The 14,271-nt window shown below is 59.9% G+C and overlaps 1 protein-coding gene across 2 annotated transcripts in view; it reads left to right on the forward strand.

Moving 5' to 3' along the window:
- The first annotated feature begins 1,273 nt into the window (after window positions 1–1,273).
- The window catches only part of FRMD5 (FERM domain containing 5), a 61,357-nt gene continuing 48,359 nt past the window's right edge, over window positions 1,274–14,271 (forward strand). The window contains exon 1 of one of the 2 annotated variants that reach the window (XM_064388495.1): window positions 1,274–1,570. In XM_064388495.1, coding sequence (XP_064244565.1) covers window positions 1,469–1,570 — 102 coding nt within the window. In that variant the 5' untranslated portion in view covers window positions 1,274–1,468. The remainder of the gene's footprint in view (window positions 1,571–14,271) is intronic. The other variant, XM_064388494.1, reaches the window with a different exon arrangement.

The following is a 14,271-nucleotide window of genomic DNA, read 5'->3' on the forward strand; positions in this document are numbered from 1 at the left end:
AGAGCCACTGGCCTGAGGGCAGCCTCCTTCCTGTGGGAGCTGGACACTGTGCAGGGAGACACTGCCCTGCAGGCAGCAGAGATCTGGAAGGGCCGCTGGGAACAGCTGGGGAAGGTGAGGAGTTTGGCTCTGGCTGGGAAGGCAGGGAATGGGCAAAGCTGGGGCAGAGGGAGTGTGGGGAGAGGCTGGAAGCTGTGGGCCACGGAGGCTGGTGCTCCTGGGGCAGGGTGGGAGCTGCTCTGCAGCCTGGGAATGCAGCAGGGGACAAAGGAGAGGCTCTGGGCAAAGGGGAGCTGAGCCAGGAAGGTGCAGAGGGAGCAGGGCCTGTGGTGCAGGGAGACAGACTGGGGACAGCTTCACAGGGGTCCTGTTTGATCTGGGCATTTGTGGGTGTGTGTGCAGCCAGGGTGGTGTGGGGAGCCCTGTGAACTGCTCGGTGGGGCCCTGGGGGTGGCTCTGGGGGGTGTGACACCCAGGTATGGCCGGGGCCGCAGGATTCCCATCCTCCCTGCGTGATGCTGCTGCTGCCACCAGGTATGTGCCTGGCCCAGAGCAGCGCCTGCTGCATCCCATCAGCACTGCTGGCTCTGGGAGTCCATTTTGTCCAAAAGCCAGAGATTTAAAGGTTTCCTTCCGTGACAAATGAACACCAGGGGACAAGCTCACGTCCTGGGGGCCACGTTGGCACTTTGGCTGGCTCTGCTGGAAGGACCACGGCAGCTGCCAACCCTCCACGGGGATCCCAGCCTGGCAATGGAACTGGGCTCTGACAAGAGAGCTGGGCACAGGCTGGTCCTTTGGCAGGGACCGTGGGTCAGCCGGGTCACACCCACTCACCTGCTGTCTGTCCTTGGGGCAGCCCCCGCCCCTCTGATCGGGGCTCCGGGTCGCGGGTACCCCCTGCCACCTGTCCGACCCCGCTGGACATCACCGGCCGTGCTCGGCGCCCCGCGGTGCCCGAGCTCTGTCCCGAGCCGCTGTCCCCGGTGCGGGGGAGCCCCTGGGTGGGCGCCGGGCTGCGGGGGAGCCGCGGCCACCTGCGGCCAGCCCGCAGCGCCGGGTGCCCGGTGCCCGCGGAGCGCGGTGCCCGCGGAGCCGCTCCCCGCCGCTCCCTCCCGCGCGGGGCTCCCGGCGGAGGCGGCGGGGCCGAGCCGCCCGTGCCGCATTGGTTTGCGGCGGAGCCCGTCACCGCCGCCGCGCCGAGATTGGCCCCGCAGCCGGCGCCGGGCGACCCCCGGGCCCGGCCTCCTCCCCGCCCGCCGAGCGCCGCGGCCCGGGCAGGGCACGGGCACGGGCACCGCGCTCCGCTCCGCTCCGCGCCGCGCCGCCCGCAGCGGGGGCAGGGCCGGGCCGGGCCGAGCCGGGCCGGGGGCGCGCCCACAGCCCCGCCCCGCACCGCCCCGCACCGCCCCGCAGCGGGATGTGAGCCCCGGCTCCGGCAGCGCCCGCCGCCCCGCGCCCCGGGAAGATGCTGAGCAGGTGGATGAGTGGCAGCAGCAGGAACCTGGACCGCGAGTACAACTGCACCGTGCGGCTGCTGGACGACAGCGAGTACACCTGCACCATCCAGGTCAGCCCCCGCGCCGCCGGCACCGCGGCCGCGCTGCCCCCGCAGCGCCGCGCTGCCGCCGGCCCCGCAGACAAAAGGAGCGGAGCGGCGGGGGCGGCCGCTGCTGCCCCGCGCCGCCAACAAAGGCGGCCCCGCCGCCGCCGCCGCCCGCCTCCCCCGGCCCGCGGGCGGCCACCGGAGCCGCGGCTGCCGGGGCGGGGAGAGCCCCGGGGCTGAGCCCCGCCGCCCGGACCCCCCCAGCCGCGGAGGGGCGCGGGGATGGCGCGGAGAGCCGCCCGCCTGCCCCCGGCGCCGTGATGCCCGCAGCACCCGGAGCCGGAGCGGGGCAGGGGCAGCCCGGCACGGCACGGCACGGCCCCGCCGAGCCGCTCGGGGCGAGCCCCCCGCTGCCGGGCGCGGGGGCTGCGCGCAGCGCGGGGAGGACGTGGGCGCCGAGGGGAGTACGGGGGATGCGGCGGGGCAGGGATGCTGCGGGGCAGGGATGCTGCGGGCAGGGGTGCGCGGGGGTGCTGCTGCCAGGGACAGACCCTCCTGGCCCCGCCGTGGCCGGGGGCCCGCTCTGCCTCCCCCGTTAGCGCCCGGCTGGCCGCGACGAGCGCTCGGGTTTTGTAATCGTCCGGAGCGGCGGGGACGGGCGCGCATCCGCCGCCCCCTGCGCCCCCGTGCCGGGAGGCACCGGGAACGGGACCGGCACCGGCACCCACGGCCGGGGCCGTCGCCCCTCAGCCGGTGTCCCTGCGCTGCCAGGGCGGCGAGGGACAGCGCTCAGCGCGCAGATGTCGTGGGATGTGTCGTATTGCTGGAAACTAGGGAAACGCACTCCGGGGCTCCGCTGGAGCGAGTCCGGTGCCGGGACCGTGTGACCGGGGGCTGAGAGCAGCATCCCTGGCTCCGGCTGCTCCTGCGCTTCATTCCTGCCGTCAGCATCATCCTTGCAAGGGAGCTCACGAAAACCTGTGCGGAGCCGCACGCGCGGGGATTGCTGCTGGAGGCGGCTGGCCCCAGCCCAGCCCGTGGGCGATGGAAAATTCGGGGCAGAGTTTTGAGTAAAGGTGACTCAACACGTCAATAGCAACAGCTCCCCCCGCCCAGCCCCGGGGGCCCCAGCTCTGCCTGGCCTGTCATGCCGAGGAGGGGTGAACATCCTTCCATTTCCAGGCGCAAACCTGCTTCTGGTGATAATGCCAAAGGACGGTTACCAAGGGTGCTGCAGGCTATGGGAGGCCCCGTCATTTTGGCTTAAACAGCCTAAAATCGATAAATAGGGTGATTTGTGCAAATGCCACTGAAGAATGGTGGTAAGTGCTGCCGGTCTCCGCTCACCTCCCCCACCGGGGTTGTAAAGTGTGACCCAGTAAACGGCTCGAACAGCAGCCCAGTTTATTTTGCATAAGCCAAACTAATTCGTCTCTCAGAGGTTGTTTTTAATACTAATTAAACGGGAAACTGTAGTTGGGGAGAGAAAGTGTGGGCAGAGCAGTTCAGAAAAATCTGGATTTTCTGCCCTTAAGACAATTTAACAAGGTGTCGTCATTTTGCATGTGATTTTTTTTTTTAAGAGAAAATATGACTCGGTCCCATATTCCGGTTGATATTTTATGTGTAGCATAGTAAACAGGGATTCCTGGCATTTGGCATGCGCGACCCGAGGGATGGAGGATTTGCTCCTGCTACCCTGACAAGCAAGGTTACCCCACTTAAATGTTTGCTCTCGCTTGCTTTCATGCTGCCTTATAAGCCAAGTATTTATAGTCCATGCGAAATTAGGGAGAGCATAGCAGGAATGTGTAATGTCTCGCAAGTGAGGAGGAACCGTCACGGCGCAGGCTGCGAGCGCTGAATGAGTTTTGAAGGTCATTCCCTCACGAGCGCAGGGATTTCACATCCTGCCGAGATCCACAGTGTCTCCTCGCCTGGTGCTGCGCCTGTTGGGTGTCATTTGTGCCGTTCTATTTCTGCTGGAATCCGGGGAGCCCGGCCGGAGCAGCAGCCCGGCTCCCGCACGCAGCGCTGGAGTTCGTGCCTGCGCCTGGTTCTGCTGCTGTGCCCGCGTGCCCGCCCTGGCAGAGGGACGAGGACGGGCTCGGTGCCCTCCCTGGAGCGTGGCCTGTCTGACGGGTCATCTGGCCTCGCTGCTGGGCAGGAGGCAGCAGCGCCGGAGGCAGAGCTGATTTCTGAGCAGGTTTATTTACATTTCAGATAATGGCATCGGTGAAATCTGTCATGAAATTAACCTCTGGCTGCGCTTGATGAAGGTGTGTGAGTAGGGGTTTGCTGCTGCCAGATAATACCTGAGCATTCTGCTTCTAAATAAAGCCTTTTTTATTTGATTTTCCAGGGTTTGCTTTGTTCATATTCCCATGTAGAACGAGCGGTTCATTGTGTGAGCTGGGATGAATCCTTCCCCTTTTTCCCCCGAATTTCCACTCCTGAACAGCCCATCCAGGCAGGCAGAGGAGCCTGGAGGACTCATCCCTGGGCCCCCCAGGTGCTGCTGGGGGGACAGAGGTGCCATGGGCACAGAGACCGGGGTGCAGTGGTCGGGGCAGCGGGGTTGGCACCTCCATGAGCCTTTTGTCGTGAGGTTTTTTTGTGAATTCCAGTGCTTGCTGGTTTGGGGGAGCTGCTGTCCCAGCATCTGTCTGCCAGTGAGCAGGGCTGGGCCCGGAGCCCTGGCAGCGCTCGGGCACTCGCAGCAGCTGCCTGAACAGGAGGATGCTGGGCTCTTGGCTGGGAAAAGCTGCTGTTGACAGTGCCACAGGCCACGGGCAGCTCCTCAGGCAGCAGAGCTGGTGGTTTGTGCTTGGATCCTTCAGGTTGGGAAGGCAGCGGTGCCATCCCTGCCCCATCCCTTGGCACGTGCTGGCTGCCACCCGTGGGCATGGGTGGCTCACGGGTGTCACTGCCCCGAGATGTGTCCCCTGGAGAGGGGGCTCACAGAGAGGGGCAGCCACTCCTGGAGGCGTTTGGCTCATCTCCGTGGTGAGGGCTGCTCCAGCCGGGTGTTTAATTGGAGTTTCACCCCTCGTGCTCCGCTGGCCAGGCTCCTTGCAGCGCCCTCGGGGATGAAAAGAGCTCTGAAACACACAGCAGTGCTGTGGTTTGCTGTCTGCGAGTTGCTTGTCTGAGGAAATGTTTTAAATTCTTCACTGTGGTGTCAGTGGTGGCATAAAAGGCTCGAAATAATTAATGATTGCCGTTGCTCGATGCATCAAGCTTTTTCCTGAAAAGACAGTGGTGTTTTGTTTCAAACCCCAGCAGAACGACAGGAACGCGGAGATGTGAGAAAATAAATATATGGTTTCTTAGACGCAGAATTGAAGAACTTTCTTGCCTAAGACTGGGAGGAAATGAAAGCGAGCTCCTGGCTGCACTCTGGGACAAACCCCCTGCTTCCCACTTGGAGCACGAAGTTCTTTAGGAGCCCTGACAGGATCATTAATATCAGGCAGCAGCACAAAGGGGAGCTGGGGCTTTGTGGCAGTGAAGGTTATTTGTTCATTATCTTTTTATCTTCGCAGAGTTTCCAATTGCTTTTCCCGGGAAGTAGGTTAGGAGACCGCGGCTTCCGCAGGGCCGGCTGCTCCGGAGCCCCGAGCACGGGGACAGGGCCACTCCGGGGGCCACCCGCCAGGGCTCTGTGCCCAGCTGTGGTGTCTGTCTGTCTGTCCCAGAGCCATTCCTTCCCTCCTCAGCTGGAGCCCGAGTGTGGGGACAGGGAGCAGGGCCAAAGCCATTGACAGAAATGAGGCGTGTGGCAGGATGAGGGTGCAGGGCTGGGGGTCCCGGGCTGAGGGTCCCAGGCTGGTGTTCCCAGTTTGGGGTTCCCAGTTTGGGGTTCCCAGTTTGGGGTTCCCAGTTTGGGGGTCCCAGGCTGGGGGTCTCAGGACGCTGGTCCCAGGCTCTGGGTCACAGTTTGGGGGTCCAGGCTGAAGGCCAGCCCTGGGCCGGGTTCTCTGAGCATCCCCCACTCTCCTGCTCCTCCAGAGCCCCCGAGCAGCCCCGGCTCGGAGCAGAGTGGGAGCCCCAGGCTGGGGCAGCTCCGGCCTGCGGGTCCCAGGGAGGCTGAAAGCGTGAGCACGGCTTTGCTGTTGGCTGTTCAAAGCCATGTTTATATTCATAGCCTTGGAAATGTGTTAGCAGCAGAGAGCCGTCGCTGTGGCTCAGCTGTGTCTCTGTGAGCTGTGCTGGCGGGGCAGCTCCTTCGCCCCTGGCTCCAGCATTTGCATACACTTGGTTTGGTAGGCTCGGGAGGGAACTGCCTGAAATGCACAATGACTTTGAAGGGAAAACAGCAGTCAAAGAAGCATTTCATCTCCTTTTCCTCTTAAATTTACGTCCAAAAGATACAGAAGGCAGCTGAGGAAAACATCCACTAAATATCCACTGAAAATGGGGGACAGTATTCACTCACAATTCAGTGGGAGCAAAACCCCAAGTTGTTTTGCAAACCCGTGGAAAATATTTCTATTGCTGTTCTTTCTCCGCCAGCCGAAATGTCTGTTTTCTGTTCACTTTTCATACCTGTTTTACAACGTTACCTGCTGTGAACCCGCCGGCTATTCCCCTCTCAGGAGCCAATTTCCTGACAGAACTACTTTGCTTATCACTTTGCTGAGGAAGACGCTGAAGGCAAATCCAGACACAGAGGCAGATAGAGATGTAGCTGTCCGCGCGCTCCGCACACACACAGAGATGCCATTGCACGGGGATGTGTACCACAGCACCAGCAAAAAGGAATCTGCTCCTTCTGTCGGGTCAGAATTAGGTAACGTGCAGCAGGAGGCTTTTTTTGAGGCGTCTGGGGAATACTGAAAGTGCCGTGAGCAGCCCACTTATTTTAAATTTTTGAGTCAGCCTCGGGACCCCGGCGGGATCGTGGCCGCGGGGATGACATCGGTGGCCATGAGCTGGCAGCACCAGGACTCACAGCACGCCTTGGTGTGCCCCGTGCAGCACCAGGGCACTGACAGCTCCTGAGAGCCCTCTGTGACCTGGTTTGGTCACTGACACCTCGCAGCTGGCTGCTCCTGGCCAGGGTGTGGGGTGGACGAGGAGTGCGTGGGAGTGAGACCCTCGCGGAGATGCCACCAGTGGAGGAGGGCAGGGCCCTGCTGGGGGTGCCCTCAGTCTGTGGAAATGCTCCCCAGTTCATGCAGGGTCCTTGCAGGGTGTGTGGCATCACAGAATCCTGGCGGGCTGTGGGTTGGGAGGTACCCAAAGCCCACCCAGTGCCACCCCTGCCATGGCAGGGACACTGCCACTGTCCCAGGGTGCTCCCAGCCCCAGCCTGGCCTGGGGCACTGCCAGGGATCCAGGGGCAGCCCCAGCTGCTCTGGGCACCCTGTGCCAGGGTTTTGCCCCTTGCCTCAGTGGGTGGCTCCAGGATGGCTTGTGCTTATTTCTGTCTCGTGCCATGTGCCACTGAGAAGGCCGGGAGGAAGCCAAACGAGGGTTTGCAGTGGGGGAAGTGCTGGGGTTTATTTTCCATCCGTTTTGTGGAGAGCAGACAGTCCCTCCTTAGCCTGGGGTCAGGCTGGGAGCTGTGGCAGAGCCCTGAATGCTGCCACTGCCATCAGCCACTTGTTTGTGGGCACAAAACCCAATTATTGTTTGGCTACAGCGAGCTCTGGAGTTGTTTCTGCAAATAGGAAGGTGTCAGGTCAAATTCTCCTCTTTGAAATGTTTCCAGGGTAAATTATTGCAGCAGTAGGGGAGCACTGATGATCTGGAGTTGCTGTGGGGCCGCTGTGTCCACAGTGAGTGTCTGCAGGCCTGTGGCTCCTGCACAGCACAGGAGATGGCAGCAGGCTCTGATGGACACTGAGGCTGCCTTGGGCCAGACTTTGCCATGCCAGGGCTGGGGGTGCCTGGAAGGGATCACTGAATCATAGAATCACTAAATGGTTTGAGTTGAAGGGACCTGAAAGCTCATCCTGTTCCAAGCCTTGCCATGGGCTGGGACACCTCCCAGTAGAGCAGGTGGCTCCAAGGGTGGGGGTAAATGCCCTCCTCTGGCAGGGTCAGTAGTTATTGACCTTTGGCTGCTCCTAGCAGCCTGCTGGAAGCTTCAGAACTCAGGAACATACATCCTGTCCTGATTTGTGGGCTCTCCCCTTGTGTTGCCATCAGTGCTGCACCCACTGTGGCATTTGGTCCCTCTCTGAAATCTGATCTATGTGCCACCTTTGTCACCACAAGAGACATTTTCCTCGTGCCCCAGCCCATGCCAGCAGAGCTCTGCCAGCTGCTGCCCAGGCCCAGGAGAGTGGCAAACCTTCTGTCCTTGGTCAGCACAGCAGGAATCGCCCTGGAAGCACTCTGGGGCTGTCACCGAGCAGCAGCAGCTGGGCAGGAGCAGGGCAGGGACAGGGACAGGGGCAGGCACAGGGACAGGCACAGGCACAGGGACAGGCACAGGGACAGGGACAGGGACAGCTCGGCCCTGCAGGAGCCCCGGCTGCCACAGCATTTCTGCTCAGCCAGGAAGGGGAGCGTGAAGGGCAGCGGGGTGGGAGCAGGCGAGCTGCGTGCGGGAATGCCTTCCCTGGGACTCGGGGACACCAAATCCTGTCGTTGTGCTGTGCTGGGCAGGGGCTGGCACAGGGAACGTCCCCGCGCCTCACCAAGCTCCGCCAGCGTGTGCAGCGCTGATGCTGCTGGAAAACAGAAATAAAAAACTGAAAGTGAGACAGAACCTGATGAAATGTGTCACCCAGCGGCGTGTGTGCCCGTGGGGTTGGAGTCAGGATGCCAGGGGGTGCTGGGGCAGCAGCCAGGTGAGCAGGGCTGGCAGAGATGTGCCAGCTCTGCTGCCCAGATCCTGGAGACCAGCTCCTTCCTCTTCAGAAAATAAATCATCTGGAAGTGTGTTTCCTTCCAGAGGGCAGGAATCGGTGAGATATTGGGCAGAAATTGTTCCCTGGGAGGGTGGGCAGGCCCTGGCACAGGGTGCCCAGAGCAGCTGGGGCTGCCCCTGGATCCCTGGCAGTGCCCAAGGCCAGGCTGGACAGGGCTGGAGCACCTGGGACAGTGGCAGTGTCCCTGCCATGGCAGGGGTGGCACTGGGTGGACTTTCCAACCCAGACCATTCTGGTTGATAATTCTATTTGCAAACAATGCCTGCTCCTGAGGGTCTGATGTTTTCCCAGGCAGGGCCGGGGCAGGTGAGGGAATGGGCTTCAGGTGCTGGAGGGGAAAAGCTCTTTGTTTCTAAGCAAAACCAGGATTTCTGTAACTGTGGAGGAATGATCCAGTGGGATCCTGGTGGTCAGCTGGGCATTTTGTCCCTCCTGCATTGTCCTTTTAAAGCTGCAGGTCCCTTAATTACACTTGGGCATTAATTACAATCCAAGCACATCACCTTCACCGGTGCTGTTGTCTTTGTTCACAGAAGTGACTTGGCAGCTGAAATTTGATGAGGAACTTGGTTAATTGTGCACACACAGAGTACAGGATGCCACTGTGCTTCCTCCAGCTTGTTATCTGGGAGGGACTCGGGGTGAAATGCAGGAAAATCTGATTTTGCTCAGCGCAGTCAGCGGCTGTCGCGGCCGATGCCCGTCAGAGCTGCACGGCAGGGCTGGGTTTATGTAACCCCAGGGTGGGGCAGGGCTGTTCCAGCCTGGGGATCCACTCTGTGCATCCATTCCTGCATGATCCCAGTGCTCCTCACACAACCAGGCAGGGTTTGTGCTCCAGGCTGTTGGCCTTTGGTCCTGGCCAGGAAAGTTGCTGTGAATGGAAACAGCTCCTCTCAGATGAGGGAACAGGCTGCAGACCTCCCTGGATCCTTGTCAGGTACTCGGTGTTGGGAAAATGGAAAAGTTGGGAAGTTCCTCCTGGAGAGGTGCAGGCATTGCTGGCTCCACCCTGGTGGTTTTATCAGGAGAATTCTGCCACAATCATTTTACCATCCTCTCTTTGGCTGTTGGAGCCGGGAGCCTCCCTCCGTTCCCTCAATCCTTGGAGCAAGCCAAGGCTGAGTCCCACTTTCCTGTGCTGGCAGTGCCAGGTCTCTGCACTGAGCAGCTCGCTGGAAACTCAAGGTTCACACGTATTTTAATCTTTCCTCCCTGGCAGTAAAGAACACGAGCCCTGGGCTCCTGAGCAGGGCCAAACCCTTGGGCTGGGTCAGGAGGGGGATGCAGCTGGGGCTGGCAGCTCCGGTGTCTCACCAGACAATCCAGGTGGTTTTTCTCCATGACAATTAACAGCAGCTTCCACAGCCAGCAAGGCCTCAGCTCGTTAATGTGTGATGTCAGGATCTGATCAATGCTGCAGCCCGAAATAGAATATTTTGGCTGCATAATGTCTGTTGCCAAAGATTTTAATTATAGTGGCATATCTGTCACATCGATGAGGGGCTTGTGTTTTTCAGAGGGTTTATAGTGGCTGCTTCGTGCTGGCTCCTTCCCTGGAACACAGGCTGGGATCCCAAAGGAAATATCCATCCAGCTGCCCATAGGGGATTTTTCTTTAATAAAAAAATGACTAAAATTGAGTCAGCCATTCTGGAGCTGGAAAGAGGCTTTAAGGATATATGGATCAGGTAGCAATTGCAGCTATCCCTTATACACTTAACTCATGGAATGGGCAGTGTTTGGGGACTGGGGGGAAAAAGCTGGAATCCAGTAGACTTATGTTTGAAAAATAATAAATTTGCTGAGCAGGTACTTTTCATGAATCGATCTAGTCCTCATTAGCCTTGCACTGTATAGTTTGCTGACTAATATTTCTGGCTTGCAAGTAAAAATGGCTTTCCAAAGGAAATGTGGAACGAGAACAGAGTGTTTTTGGGACCTGAAAACCTGGAGCTCCCGGGGCCATTGGAAAAGGTGTGGGGGCAGCAGAAGCACAGGAGCAGAGCAGAGGGCTGGGCTGCAGTGGAGCAGGAGCAGGGCAGTGGAGGTGTGATGGGCACTGGGAGCACTCCTGCCGTGCCAGCCTGTCCCCCTCCATCTGCACAGGGACCCTGGTGGCCCCGTGGCCCCGTGGCACTGAGCTCTGTCAGACTCCTCCCCAGTGCTCTCTTGGACCAAGTCCCTGCTGAAATCTCGGAGATCCTGAGCTCCTCCCCAGCATTAAGGTTCTTCTCCTAAACCCAAACAGACTTTTCTCCCTGTGGCCCCTGTCACTGCTGTCCCTCCTTTGTCCCCCAGCACTTGTTCCCTGTGTGATCTCAGGGTGCCCTTGTTCCCAAGGTTAATACAAACCCCAAAGCAGCAGGCAATGGTTTGCCACCTCTCCTTGGGAGCGACTCCTTGAGCACGTGATTTCTGCTTTGGTGGCAGATTCCTGCATGTGGGGCTTGGATGGAGCCCGGGGTGCTTGGGGCCATTGGGAAGCTCAGCAGGCTGTGCCCTTCACAGCCCCAGGTAGGGGCACACCCCTCATGGAACCCCAGCCCCACATCTGGGCTTTGCTCTGGGCACGGTGAAGTACCAGGGACCTTGAACAAGGCACCCGTACAAAATCTATCCAATAATGAACAAATGGCAGTGACAGGGCTCCTCCCTGGCTGCTGGTGCTGCCCGTGCCAGCAGTGACACACAGGCAGTGTCCCCTGGCACTGAGCACAGCCACAGCAGCCGGGCAGGGACTGTGCTGGGAGCAGAGAGAGCAGAGAGAGCCAGAGAGGGCAGAGAGAGCAGAGAGAGCACAGAAAGCAGTGAGAGCAGAGCGCTCCTCTTTGCAGGGCTCTGTAGTCAGCACAGGGATTTGTTCTGGGCTGTCAGGGAGCAGCATGGGGAGTGGGCTGGGTGCTTTGGAGCTCCTCTCGGGGTGTGTAATTCCTGCCCCTCCCAAGCTGTGCTCTTTGACACGCTGGTGGCTCCTGCTCGGCCCTGGGGCACAGAGCTGCAGGAGCAGCAGGAGCACTGAGGAGCTTCCCCCTCCTTCAGCTGCTGCTCCTGCACCTGCCTGTCCACTCTCTCTGTGTGCCCTACCTCAGCCTCGTGAGACCTGCCACCTCCAGCAGGCACAGCCCGGGGTGGCAGTGCCACCTCCAGCAGGCACAGCCCGGGGTGGCAGTGCCACCTCCAGCAGGCACAGCCCGGGGTGGCAGTGGCTGGAAGTGTCACCTCCAGCAGGCACAGCCCGGGGTGCAGCTTGTGTTGGGTGCTGGGGTGGCAGAGCTCCCACAGGAGTGTGCCATTTCCATTCCCATTCCCACTCCCATTCCCACTCCCATTCCCACTCCCATTCCCACTCCCATTCCCATTCCCATTCCCAGGATGTGCTCTCGGGCTCCAGGCAGAGCAATTCTGGCCCCAGGTGATTACCCTGGCAGGACAGAAGCCTCGCAGGAGCAGGCATGGCAGGGGTGAGTGCTTCTGGCTGCTTTCAGGTGTGCTTGGGAGAAAAGCCCTGTGATAAACGGCAGAGGCCCCACAACAGCGCTCCTGTAAGTGCTGCAATTATCCTGGCCTTTACTCGGACAGGCGGTGAGCCACAGGGATTGGCATCCTGGCCAAGGGAAGGGCTGAGGGGCACTGGAGCTTGCACAGCGTTCCAACAGACTCACTCAGCCCCTTCAAATATTTATGGCCTTGCAATCCATACACATTTCAGGCGTGTTTGACATCCTCCTGCTCTGCTCCTGCTTGTGGACAGACTCTGGGAGCATCAGCCTGGCTGTGGGGTGCCCAGGGGCTGTGGGGTGCCCAGGGGCTGTGGGGGCAGGTTCATCCCTGGGTTTGGGAAGGACCCGTGGGGTCTGTTCCTGGAGAGCTCCTGGGTGTGAGCAGGGCTCTGCACAGCACCCCCGGCGCTGGTGGGATGCAGGATCCCTGGCTGCTGTGGGCTCTGCCCTGGGTCAGCTGGAATTGTGCAGGATGCTCCAGAGGCAGGGCTGGGCCTGGGCCGGGTCGGCAGGGGTGTCCCAGCCGCTGGGAAGGGACAGGAACTGGGTTTTTAGCGAAAGTCATTTGTAAGAAGGCAGTTCCTTCCTGCCGGAGGGACAGCTCCTGTCAAAGTGCCGCGTTTGACTCGGCCGGGATAAAAATAGAGCCCGATTGCCAGGCAGCAGCCGCACATCCTGCGCCCTAACGAGCTCTTAAGGTAATTACCTCTGGTGGGAAGGAGCTGGAGGGGCGGGCTGGGCTGACAAAGGCAGCTCCCGAGAAAGGGTCTGTGCTCCCGACACAGGACACAGCAGGGCTGAGGGAAACCGGAGAGGGTTTGGGATGAGGGGAGGGACAGGACACAGGGATGGATCCCGCTGCCAGAGGGCAGGGATGGGTGGGCACCGGGGTGGAACCTCCCCGTGAGGGTGGGCAGCCCTTTGCCCAGTGCCAGGGCCTCGCTGTGCTCACAGAGAAGAGTTTGCTGTAAAAGAACCTTTTGATCTATTTCGTTCCTTCAAAGCCTCATTTTAAAGCGCTGTTCCATGGCTGGGATTTATCTTAACAGGAATTATGGCCTCGGCTGAGGAAGTGCCACGTGCCACCCTCTGCCAGGCTGTGCCCTCCCAGAGGCTGTCCAGGAGGCCACCCCTGCCCTGGGCACCCTCTCCCTGCCCCTCCTTGGTGCCCATCCTCTCCTTGCTGCCCATCCTCTGCCCATCCTCTCCTCAGTGCCCATCCTCTGCCCAGCCTCTCCTGGGTGCTGGGGGGCTGTGGGGCAGGCTGCACCCACCTTTCCCCCCGGAGGCTGTGCCCTCTGCGGGTCAGTAAATAATCCCTGGGAGCCCTGCGTTGCCTCCCAGCTCTGTAAATCAATTTACCCAGTTGCAGAAGATCCAGGGCTTGTATGAAATAGGTAAATTACGTCTCCCACTGTTCCATCTTCCTAACGAATTCGATACCATCTTAAGAATATAAACCAGGAGAGCTCTTTTGTCTGGCTCAACTTGCCTTTGTGCAGCACAGGGGCTGATCTCCCGAGCTGAGCCTCTCCCCTCTAATCCCAGGGCTTCTCCCTATTGCAGTCTGTGCTGTGTCCCCAAAACTGCAGCCAGGCTGGTGTACCTGCAGCCAGGTGTGCACTGCAGCTGGATTGGTGCACCTGCAGCTGGATTGGTGTACCTGCAGCCAGGTGTGCACTGCAGCTGGATTTGTGTACCTGCAGCTGGATTGGTGCACCTGCAGCTGGATTGGTGCTCCTGGGGCTGCAGCTGTGCCTGCTCTGGCAGCAGCAGTGTCTCCTTGTGCAGAGTGCAGCTCCCAGCACTTCCCTGGGGGCACCAGAGGCTCTTTCCAAGCACTGCCACTGGCATGGCCCCATGGTGGGTGAGCAGATTGATCACTCCTCTCTGAGGTCAGGGATCAGGAACCTCCTCACCTTTATTTCCCTGTCCCTTCTGCGTGTGCCTGTAAATCACACTGGTTCTGGTAGGACAAATAACACATCAGAGAGAGAAAATATCATCAGAGTGTTTATCTGGGGTTAAAATAATCAGAGAATCGTGGAATGGCTGGAGTTGGGAGGGCCCTTGAAGCTCCCCCCTCCCACCCCTGCCATGGCAGGGACACCTTCCACCTTCCCAGGGTGCTCCAAGCCCTGCCCAGCCTGGCCTGGGACACTGCCAGGAATGGAAGAGGGCAGCCACAAACCTGTGTGCACAAACTAGTGTGCACACAAACCAGTGTACACAAACCAGAGCCAGCTGCACTGATTTCCCTATGCCCACAGGTGTCCCAGAGGTTTAATTCCATTTGTGTTCCTGCAGCTCTCCAGGAGCATCCCTTTCCTTTAGCAGG

The sequence above is a fragment of the Passer domesticus genome, chromosome 14 (assembly GCF_036417665.1).
Source record: "Passer domesticus isolate bPasDom1 chromosome 14, bPasDom1.hap1, whole genome shotgun sequence".
In the NCBI taxonomy this organism is placed as follows: domain Eukaryota; kingdom Metazoa; phylum Chordata; class Aves; order Passeriformes; family Passeridae; genus Passer; species Passer domesticus.